General features: G+C 36.5%; 1 protein-coding gene across 1 annotated transcript in view; it reads left to right on the top strand.

Moving 5' to 3' along the window:
• The window catches only part of CTPS2 (CTP synthase 2), a 61,124-nt gene that overhangs the window by 1,982 nt on the left and 46,977 nt on the right, over positions 1-12,165 (top strand). Inside the window, exons 2-7 of the mRNA XM_031596057.2 lie at positions 903-1,109; positions 2,823-2,993; positions 3,292-3,392; positions 5,238-5,354; positions 6,699-6,782; positions 10,918-10,998. Coding sequence (XP_031451917.1) covers positions 944-1,109; positions 2,823-2,993; positions 3,292-3,392; positions 5,238-5,354; positions 6,699-6,782; positions 10,918-10,998 — 720 coding nt within the window. The 5' untranslated portion in view covers positions 903-943. The remainder of the gene's footprint in view (positions 1-902; positions 1,110-2,822; positions 2,994-3,291; positions 3,393-5,237; positions 5,355-6,698; positions 6,783-10,917; positions 10,999-12,165) is intronic.

The raw sequence follows: 12,165 nt of genomic DNA on the forward strand, positions 1-12,165 counted from the left end.
CACCTACCATTTAACCTAAATGTCTCCTCTTTCGTTTAAAACCATCTGTCACTACAATCTCTGATGAAGAGTCTCTCTTCATCTTTCCTGTATGCCCATTTAGGTCCTGGAAGACCAGTATCAGGTCTTTCCGGAGCCTTCTTCAGGCTGGACAATTTCAACTTTCTCAGCCTTTCTTCTTAAGAGAAGTGCTCCAGTCCTCTGATACCTCTTTGGACCTGTTCTTCTAAGAAATCTACCTCTTTGTTAGGGCCCCAGAGCTGAACACAGTAGTCCAGGTGGAATCTTGTGAGGGCAGAGTAGAGGTAGAGAATCACTTCCATCCACCTGCTAGCTACACTGTCATGTTTTCTGTTCAGATAGTAGTTTTTACCACTACTCATAATTGCAGTTACCCCTTTTAAAGGGTCATTTATTTCTCTCTGTATCTAGGAAGCTAGCATAGAGAATTTGGCCTTATTGAAGGCCATATGACACAGCTATGTACTATCCAAGGTTTGTACTATCCAAGGTTGCAGTTCTGACTTTGTGTGTCATAACTTTGATTGGTTCTCTAAATCTGAAATTTAAAACATAACATTGTTTTCTTCTAGTATAGTATCAACAGTCTTGCAGTTTTAAAAGGTGGTTGGCGTTCCTGTTATGTTAGAGAAGTCAGATGAATTATACCTGCTTTGGTATCTCCACAGGGCAGCACATCTAATCAGTATCTCTGTTTTCTCACCGATTATGGAAAGGATTTAGACATCAAACTTAAATAGCAACATATAAGGTGGGAGGGATTCTAAAGTGGTGATTTTGTTCTCTGTTCCTAAAGGTCATTTTGATTCTTTGCACAGTGAGACTATGTTATTCCTTGGGATGAATTTGCATTAATCAAATGTACCTCTTTGTCATTTTAGATTTCCAGCTCAGTATCTGTGTGCTTGATCTGATTTTTCCAATGAAGTACATCCTTGTAACTGGCGGAGTCATCTCAGGCATTGGCAAAGGGATCATTGCAAGCAGCATTGGCACCATACTGAAATCATGTGGTCTGCGTGTCACTGCAATCAAAATTGATCCTTACATAAACATAGATGCTGGAACGTTTTCACCATATGAACATGGTATGAAGAACAGCGCTGTTCCATTTTGTAGTAAATATTTGCATATTTAATCATGTGTTTTATAAACAACCAAACAAACAAAAAACAATAGTACAGTAGTTATTAGTCATTTTATCATCTATTTAGCAATGTGAGCTTGTTCCCTTCTGCGTATTTTCAGGTGTTATCTGCTCTAAGTAAAGAGAGGAGCCTGTTGGGAGAAACCTCTGTTAGTAGAGGCTTACTTTCTATGAAATTCTGCTTTGTTGAGAAAAATCCTAGCTGTGGGCCTTGTTCAGTGTATGCTGTCTTCTGTTCAACAATAAAAAAAAAAATTGGAATAGTACAGCAGAACTTATTTGAAGCTGTACTGCTGGGCAGTTAGCTGTGAATGCTGCTACCTGGGTTTCAGTGTCTCTATTGCGTCTTCGTGAGAGTTAAATTAAGTTCTTGTTTTAGTTGAAGGTCAAGTCAAAACCATCAGTGGAGCTTAGGAAGTTGATTAGTCTTATTATTTAAAAATAGATGTTAGTTTGGTTGGCTTGTATTGACTGCACTGATGATCTGCAAAGCAGTCTGATAGGCATTTATAATGCTGAACATTCATCTCTGGTGCATAGTATTGCTTTGTCTATTGAAAACAGTGGTTTTCAAAGTTCCCAAGCACCTTCAGACAAGACGGATTTCTTATTTGTTTTAGTTGCCAAGTTTTGCCTGCTTAGTTTTAGTCTTCAACATTTTTGGAAGTGAACTGAAAGCAGTGGACCAAACCTCACTCCAAGCCAAACTGATCTAACCCAATACTCCTGCACTTTCAGAGTATCACTGAAGCAGTTTTCCAAGGATGTTCTCCCTTTAGTTTTGATCATAGGACTCCTGTAATGACTTTGAGGATGTTTGTGGTTGTTTTTTTTTTTTTTTCTGAGGGTGATAATTTGTTTTTGTTAAACTGTTCACTAGAATGTCATATCTAGGTGGGATATATATTTTTCATAGTCTACATCATGCCTTCAGGGGAATTCCTTCTTTTGGTCTCTTGTGCAGAGCTTTCTGCCTTTACCTCAGGATCTAGCAGTTATGATTTCTTCAGAAATTGGATTCAGAAGTTAGAGACTGTTCAGAGATTTTAGGAAAATATGAGTCCTGAAAAATATTTTCGTTAGATGTTTTTCAGGGTCAGAAATAACTATTGCTGTATGCATAGTGAACCAAATACATGAGATGAAACAACCTAATAATAAATAGTGAGCATGTTTGAAGAAGCATTTTATGCTCATCATAACTTCTGGGTCAAGCCTTATTCAGTAAAATTTATTATTAAAATTTATGATTCCTGGAAGTTACTTCCTCCTGATCAAGGATTGTATCCGGCTATTGAAATATTTGTTGAATGGCTTTGAAATCTCTTAATATTTTAACCATATTATTTAAATCTGTGTTCAAAAATATTTGTCTGATAGACATTCAGTGTGAAAGTGGTGACTTAATATGAAGTCACACAATGACAACACAAATCAAGTTGCAGCGTCAAGTTTCATCTATGTATCATTTCATTATGTCCATTTAAAAAAAAAAAAAAAATTGTTTGGTTTGAAGATATGTTTGTGGTTCTCTTGATCTGATGTGTGCTTAGCAGATTTTAGCTATTTTATTACTTTCCTGTCTGTTATGTTTTTTTTCCTAAGCTTTCTTTATGTTATTTTTAATATTTTCACTTTCTTTTTTTTTTTTCAGGAGAAGTTTTTGTACTGAATGATGGTGGAGAAGTTGACTTAGATTTGGGAAATTATGAGAGATTCTTGGACATCAATCTCTATAAAGATAACAATATCACCACTGGAAAGATATATCAGCATGTTATCAATAAAGAAAGGCATGGTGATTACCTGGGAAAGACTGTTCAAGGTGATATTTTCAGTTCTGTGGCATGCTAGTCCATCCAGTCTTCCTAAAAGAGTGTCTAGAACAAGCTGCTTCTTGCTACATCAGCTTATTCCTCTTTCCATTCTAGGAAATACAGGAGTATTTGTGTAATGTGAGACTTGTGGGTTCATGGAAAGGAGGAATATATTAAAGAAAATGCTGTTGATTCCGTTTGACTTCCTGCTCCTTTTTTCCCCGCTTTTTCTGCACCAAAAAAAGAAAGAGTATGTGAGTCTAAAGTTGGATGTGCTTGCCTTACTATTCCTGCTTTGTCTTGTAGTTGTTCCACACATCACTGATGCGGTTCAGGAATGGGTAATGAATCAGGCAAAAGTTCCTGTGGATGATGACAAAAAAGAGCCGCAAATCTGTGTAATCGAGGCAAGTATAAAACCTCTCAGGTGAACACAAAGAGCTAGCTTGTTCTCTCTTTACTATTTACTGCTTTAAAAAAAAAAAGTCAGGCTGAAGCTTTACAGAAAGCAGTAATATAATTACACATTTTGTATTCTTGATGATTTGTTTTGAGAGCAATAGGCATGGCTGTATCTCCACAGGTTTTGTTGTCTTGACTAAATCCTGCTGGAACTGAGCTGCTTAAGAGTTTACTAGTTGACAATAAATGGCTACCTTAATTTTATAACGTGGAGTATCTATTCAGAGATGCAGATGTTTGACTGAAGCTATGTACTATAAATGGTATTGAGGAAACTTGTTTAATATCTGAAATATTGGAAATAATAACTGAAATGCCTTATGGTCAGTAGAACTTGCACAATTGTAGCTATCCACGTGGCTTCAAATGCTCCATCTTGCTGCTTGTGGTAATGTTTGCAGGAATATACTTCAACATTATGTAAAGTAGTTTCCTACTTTCTAGTTTCATTTTGAAGATCTCTCTGAGCAACTTTGTTAATTGCTTAACCGTGATTAACGGTTCTGCATGATGGATCTAATGAGTTTCACTTGCACTTAATAGTGCATGATGACAACCTGGAGAAATGCGGTCAGTAATTGCTAGGTATTACTGTTAGGGTTATCTGAAAATACAGAAAAAAATTATACCTGATAATCTGACAGAAGAACATGTTGTAGATTTAATGCCAGAAGCCACCACGATAATCAGCAGTGTGATAAACTTTATGACCCAAGATAAGCAGTTGCTCAGCGTTTCTTATGCAAAACATTTTTTCTTAATCAAAATATACTCATTTATGTAGCTATATTTTTTTTTTAATGATGTGCACAGTGAATAAAATGTTTAATGCAAACATAAAACCAGTAAATACAGAATTTGCACAAGAATGTTAATAAGTGATGACCTTGTCAGTCCTTTAACTTTGAACATAGTTTTGTTTCTTCCATGTAAAGGTTTTTGCACTGTAGTGCCAGCATCATGAAGATATCTTTAAGACTGTAAGGATATAGGTGTTTGGTTTTTTTTGTTCTGCCATTGCAAAAGTCTGAAAGCACTAGACTGAACATATGTATCGAGAACAAATACAGGAAGGTTTTCTGGTACTGTGTGAACAAAAATATGCAACTCTGTAGAAAGCCACATGGTGGCACACAAGGATCATTCTGAAATAAAACTATTTCACAAAACTTCTGTGCTAAACTGCTTCGCTGAGTATTTACTACAGCTCTTTGCATCTTTAAAAGATATCTAACTCATGTCTTTGAATTAGGTTTATCATGGAATTAGTGTTGGACTTTGGTTTGGTAGTAAGTATTCAAACTGTTTTCAATTTAAAATATAATTTTCATTGTCCATGTAGGATTTATCAGTGTTGGAAAGCTGTTCTAATTGAACAATTGTTCTAATATAATTACTATTAGATATTGGTATCTTATTGTTTGTGACTACTTATTAATCTGGGGGTCAGGAAAATGTGATTTCTCTAAACATACTGTCAACTTAGCTGTTTATTAACTATTGATCACCACTTTGAAAATAGTAAAAGCATGTATTATTCTGTAGGACTACATATCTCCCTATCTCCCAGACATGCTTGGTATAAAGTGAGTATAATGGAACTGGAAAACTTATGTGGTTTTCATTGGAAAGAAAACACACAGAATATATGAGAATTCTTTGCAGAGTATGCCTGCAAATTTGTATTTTTTTAATAACAAAATTCGGATAACTTGTTGAATATGTAAGAGAGAAACTCTTTAAAAAGTATTTTACTTCTGCCACTGACCGATTCAGGCTTTCTTTTTCAGCTTGGTGGAACTATTGGAGACATAGAAGGAATGCCATTTGTGGAAGCATTTAGACAATTCCAGTTCAAAGCAAAAAGAGAGAACTTCTGTAATATCCATGTTAGTCTAGTACCACAGGTAAATTTTTAAAATTACACTTTTTTAATTAATGGGTAATCTTTACTCTGAATAGAGCTTTGTATTTTTCTATTTCTCTGATTAAGAGGAATTTTTGGAAAGGATTAGAGGTTGAGTGATAAAGGCCAAAAGGTGGCTTCTTAATCAGAGCTTAATCAGAGAAGATCAGCCTCGTTGGGGTAAATAAAATCCTTGCTAGAACATTGAAACACATTCTCACATCAATAAAGCAATTAAGTTATCAACAAAAACTTTATCAATGCTGATTTGTCTAGAAGCCCAAATACGGTTGTGTTTTGCTCTGGAAAGTGCTCGTACATTATGATCCTGTTAAGAAAGGCACCCGGCCTCTGTAGGATATTATTTAGGATTCTGTTTGTTAGAACTCATGTTGTAAGGTGATGGTAACCCCAGGTGATGTGGCATTAAACCACTGGGCTGATCCCTTTTAGTCATTTCACCTATTATGTGATTTTCTTAAAAGAAAACTGTTGTTTCTGCTGTTAAGCAGAAATGACATTCTTATCAAATTTGTTGCTGTGTTCCTAGGTACAGTAAAGACTGTACAGGTGATGCTATCTCTGTATCATGTGATAGCTGCCTTCAGGCTCCTCTGGTACCATGAGTTGGCTGAGTTTATGCTGTGGCTAAGTATATCCTGTGCCCAGGAGATTTGTGTGGAATGGAACAGCCTCAAGGCCAGGCTGGATGTGTCACATAGAACAGTCCTGAATCCACTCAGGTTAACTGCTGTGTGGGGCACCAACTTCTTGGTATGCGGTGATATTCCAGTCAGGACCACTACAACTTGTAATACAGAGCTGAAAGTATTTTACATTCAGACTAAATTGTACTTCAGAAGGTTTTCTTCAGCAATTTCACTGGGTAATTTTTGGTAATGAAAGGTTGATAGTATTGATGTGATTGTGCTTTGTATAGTTAAAGAGATACTAACCACCACAGCTAATACTCAGGAAGTTTAATTCTGTATACTATTTACTACTGATTAATTCTGAGGACTTAAACAGAAAACATCCAACAGCATAAAGCCTTATTAGTAAAACCCAAGAAAGGTTCTTTTCTTACCCAAGTAATTATGTTGAAACTTTTCCTTTGAAAGAACAAGACAAAGTAAACCTGACCTGGTCATGTGTTTCTTCCCAGAATTTTTGATGTGTATAATAACTGTGATGTAGTTTCTGTTTCTAACTTGTCATAGCTCTGTTTCAATATGCTTACCTCCTGCAAGTATTATTACGTGCAATGAATTTTCTCTTTTACCTGACAGCTTCTGTGTTAATATATTTTAAATGCTATTTGAGCTTTCAAAATATGTCCTTCTAGCCTAATGCCACTGGTGAACAGAAGACAAAACCAACGCAGAACAGTGTTCGAGCACTGAGAGGCTTAGGCTTGTCTCCAGATTTGGTGAGTTCAGAAGTCAATAAATACAGATTTATATTTACACGTCATCTTAGAAGTATCTATATGTAACAAGTGGTCAAAAAATGAGCGTCTCCTATGATGCTCAAAATGAGTGGTCTCCTATGAGAGATGAGAATTTTAGAAGAAAATCAACATATTTACTCTACTACTTCACTAAATTAAATTGCTCAAATTTGCTCTAAGATAACACAATCCAGTAACTCTTAGCAAATCTGGGGGCTTCTAGCTGTGTTCTTTGTCCAAAGGGATCTTTGCAGCAAAACCATTCTGCAATGCTTAAAAATAATCTGAAGTTCAGATGTATCAGTTCACTTTATGGAAAGACCTAGAATACTTCAACCTTCTACCATTCTTTCACAAATTTAAATTTATATGAGATTAAGGGAAAGCAATCCTACCTGTGAAGTCCAGCCTTTAGAAGTATTGCTGTTTGGAAACTGGTGAATCTTCAAAGTAAGGTTGCTCAATTACTTTCTTCTGTTGAACTAGCACCACATATTATAAGACAAGTCAAAGCCAGCACGTTTCACCTCATGTGAGTTGGTAGCTGATGATAAATGCTTAACTTCCATTCTATCCCTCAAGTTCTCTAGTAATGAATATGCGCTTAATGCCCAGATTTGCCAATGTTTGCCTCGCTGGCACTTTACCTAAGGAGCAGAGAAGGGACATAAGTTAATTATAGCTCCCTGTGGCAATTCCTTTCTTCCACTGAGGGACGTTAATCTGCTTGTACAAGTGTTGCTTGCAGTGAAACCAGGGCAGTGCACCTTCAGACGCCAATATGGCCCCAGTTCAAACTTAGACTTCTTTTTTTTCTAGACAACTGAAGGCAATGCATTTCTAGTTCTTCAGAACAGAAGACATTCTGTTCTTTTATGTGAGGCTGCTTAAGTCAAAGAATATTTTCTATACTTGATTCTCAAAGTCACTGAGCACTTTTCTCATGAAATCCACTGGTAGAAAAGGCTTCCTACCTGACCTGTCTCAGAAATGAGAGAGTAGCGAGAATAGTCACTGATTCAACATGATATTTGTATGCTCACAAAGAAGTGATTTTCTTGAAAGGATAGTTGTGCAAATCAATTATGTTTATGTTTCTTTCTGTGATTCCTGTGATAAACTTTTTTGCAAGAGTTTATTTTGGCATATGTCCTTTTTTAGTGTCTGGACACTTTAAGGGCCTAATCTTGTTACTACTGTTCATGGAAGAGTGCAAGTGAATTAGTGACAAAGATCAAGTGGGGATAGATGTCACTTTAAAAAAAAAAACAAAAACAAAAAACCTTAGTGGCACAATTTGCTACATCAAGTGCGGGGAAAAAAAAGAGAGATGTATAAGTTTCTTCCTACCCCTTTTAGTTTTTTGAAATGTAAAAAGTTTTCTTCAGGACTGGCCCCTGTTGAACAGGTTTGTTTTGCAAATAGCTGCTTGGAGTATCCAAAGCAGGATAAATAGGCAAGCTAATGATTAAACAGTATAGGCAGTTGAGTTCAGCGTGGTCCTGTGTATTGCTTGGCCCAGATATTAACTCACTTGCTAATACAACACTGTGAATGATAACAATGAATCTGCCACACACTAGCCTCAACTTTTTTTTTTAAATAAAAGCACTGTTTTACATTTTCTAATTACAAGGGAAAAAAAGTTCTGTATCAGTATCTGCTATTAAGTTCTGATGCAGGACAACTTTGTGTTGATAACCAATTTACCAATTAAGTTACAAAGTTACACACATCTTGTTTTCTCTCAAAATTTCAAGAAGTGCCAACCAACATTCTTACTGTTGAAAGATAATTGTGAAATATTTATACAGTCGGAACAGGTAACCTGTTCTCATCATGAAAATATTTTGATACTTGTCATGTGAACAGTAATTCATGAGGCCATTGATAATCTTTACATTATCAGCTGTGATTGTGTTTGTACTGGATAAGGGAGAGCGTGGACTTATTTACGTACATCTTCCAGTTTTATTGCATGAGAAGACTTAGCGTTTTATCAGCAAACGTGTTTTTCACTACACATACAATTGTTTTTATAAATAAGATGTTTGAAGGCTGTGTTAGGTAGCTTCAAACACTTTTCACTGGGTAACTGTAGTATGTTTGTGGAGGGAATGACTTTGTATGTACAGCGCTGTTCTGTATTCTGAGTTTTGAGGGCTAAAGTTCAAAATATCTCTGTATAGGTATGTGTAGTTATAATATCGAAAGTTGGGTGTGATTTTTTTTTTTGTAGGCCTTTATGATAACTGCCAGTGCCTGACTCCTTTTATTTTTTTGGAAATTTTTCTTGTTTCCTAAATTAATTTTTAAAATCTTGTTGTGTGTGTGGAATCAAAGGGAAGTAGCTTAGTCGAGTCACTTCCACATATCTCCTTGTCTGGAGCAGTTCAGGGACTGCCAGCAGCATGGTGCATTCGTTTCATTTTTGTCTTGTTGCTGTGGTTGAGCACCAAAGCACAGAGGTTACGCTGTGAGCAATGCCTATTGGCTGTGTCAGTAAGCTGTCAGAAGAAAACATGTATATAGCTGCTCTCTTTTTCTTGGTTACACTTGGAAAGTAGCAGTCAGGAGGGCTTCCTTCATAAGGTATGTTGCCAGTCTGCATAGTGTTAGCTTGGCTAGGCCTGTTCCTGCAGGTAGCAGCAGTCTCCCTGAGGTGGCATGTTGTGCTGGTCTCAGCTGTCTGCATGAAGGAGCCTTTCTGTTCTCCTTGGGAAGTACCAAGAGCTTAATGAACACACTATGGCTGCAGTTCTCATGGACTCTATTGCTGCGTTTTTAAAGCTGAATGTATGTTTGTCCATGCTGTCCTATTTGATTGAATTGTTCCCATTGTCTTGTTTGTATTATGTTGCTTTGAGATGCTTCTCAGCCACTGTTATTGCAGTTTTGTTTTCATGCTGTTTCTGATTTTGTTTTAATTATATTTCTGTGACATGAACACTGAAGTTTGTCTCAGGAAGGAAGGCAGATTTCCAAGAGGACTTAATCATGAACTTGTGTTATCAAGATTTATGAATAAGGTTTTCAAACAGAATTAAATTCTTCAATATAAGCTGTACGTAATTGAAGAGAATGTACAAATTGTTGCATTCTTTTTTTTAAATTTATTATAAGACTAAACAAATATTTTCCCTTAAATTTGGCCTTTATTTTTCTGATTCTAGAAGCTTTTGCAAGGATAAGGGAAATTATTTAAGACTTCATCATCAGTGTAGCTGAACTGCATTTCAGCAATGGGATTGAAGAACATCTAGTTTCTGAGTAAAAGAAGAGGTTAATGGGTTAAGTAGTTGTGTATACTAGAAAGATGGGGAATTAAACTTTTAACAGTATTGTTGTACTTGGTTATACTTCAAGGATTCAAAATAATTCAAGGTAGGAGGTTAAGTTATCAGTAGACACATTCAGTGAGCAGTTTTACATTTTGTTAATTACCTGATGTTGCATAATGCAAATAAAAAATCTCTTAAACAAACACCAGAACACAATTTATTTTCTTTATTGGGGAAGAAAAGATCAGTATTTTCCCAAATCCCAGAGTTTGGTATGTTACAACATAATAATAGCACCTGAAGGGAAAAAAAAAGAAAACCCACAAAGTTAAGAAACCGTTTTCTATTCTTCAGCCTTCTTTTTACTGCTATGTACAAATTAAGAATTACAAAAAAAGATACTGAAATTATAGAAAACATGCAGATAGGCCAAGTATTATTGCTATGAACATAGCTGATAAGATCACAATATTTATACTTATTTTATTTATTTACTTTATTTATACTTATAGACCTTCCTCACTTTATCTAAGGAGTATTACAAATAGTACTTACAAGTGAGGAGAAAACAAAATACATACAGAAGATGACAAAGAAAGATTAATAAAAATGGGTCAGTGTGGGCAGGTTAACTGAATACTTTTAACTTGCTAGAAGATGTCTGTGAGCTGTGATATTTTGTACAGCTCCAAAAGAGTGCAGAAAGATTGAGTGTATTTGTTTGTGCTGTGCTTCCAAAGGAAGTGAACTTCTTCATAAACAGTACTGAGAGTCTTCTATTGTTTTTTTTTTTCTGGGAAAGATTTAAGACTTTTTTTCTTCTACTATGACAGATTGTCTGCAGAAGTGCGAAACCTATAGAAATGGCAGTGAAGGAAAAGATCTCCATGTTCTGCCACGTGGAGCCTGAGCAGGTCAGTACTTCAGTTATCATTAGTTATATATGCAGGAAAGCATACAAAAATATCTATGCCACTCCAGATTATTTCATTACATTATAGTTTTTCTGACTTTTTCTTGCTATTGTGTACACTTCAACACTTAAGAACATTAAAAGTTTATATGTTAATTTTCATATATTGAACAATCACTAAGAATTTTAATGCATGTTATATTTGGTATAATTACTGAATAGTTTGTTAAAAAAAAAAAAAAGAAAAGTTAATAAAAGGAGTAGATTTTGAGTGTATAAATCACAGAATCACTAAGGTTGGAAAAGACCTATAAGATCATCCAGTCCAACCATCCACCTATCACCAATGGTTCTCGCTAAACCATGTCCCTCAACACAACATCCAAACGTTCCTTGAACACCTCCAGGGTCGGTGACTCCACCACCTCCCTGGGCAGCCCATTCCAGTGCCTGACCACCCTTTCAGAGAAGTAGTATTTCCTAATATCCAGCCTGAATCTTCCCTGGCGCAGCTTGAAACCATTCCCCCTAGTCTTATCACCAGTTACACGAGAGAAGAAGCCGACTCCCAGCTCGCTACAGCCTCCCTTCAGGTAGTTATAGAGAGCAACAAGGTCTCCCCTGAGCCTCCTCTTCTCCAGACTGAACAATCCCAGCTCTCTCAGCCGCTCCTCATAAGGCCTGTGCTCCAGACCCCTCACCAGCTTTCTTGCCCTTCTTTGAACACACTCCAGGGCCTCAATGTCTTTCTTGCAGTGAGGGGCCCAGAACTGGACACAGTACTCAAGGTGTGGCCTCACCAGTGCTGAGTACAGGGGAACAATTACTTCCCTACTCCTGCTGGTCACACTACTTCTGATACAAGCCAGGATGCCATTGGCCTTCTTAATTCACTATATGTTATCATGAAAACTGCAGTCTCATGCAATAACCAGCGCTGTAACTATGGTTGGTTATTGTCTGTAAATCATCTAAAATGCTTATAATAGTGGATAAACAAAGCCAGCCTTAAAGCTAGGGACTTTTTTTATGTCCAGAGATCATCACAGCCGCTTGAATATGAAGGCAGGCTGAGCGAGTTGGGGTTGTTCAGCCTAGAGAAAGGAATGCTTTTGGGAGCCTTATAACAGCCTTCCAGTACCTGAAAGGGGCTAAAAAAAGATGGGGA

Source organism: Phasianus colchicus, chromosome 1 (assembly GCF_987193195.1).
Source record: "Phasianus colchicus chromosome 1, bPhaCol1.hap1.1, whole genome shotgun sequence".
Classification (NCBI taxonomy): Eukaryota; Metazoa; Chordata; class Aves; order Galliformes; family Phasianidae; genus Phasianus; species Phasianus colchicus.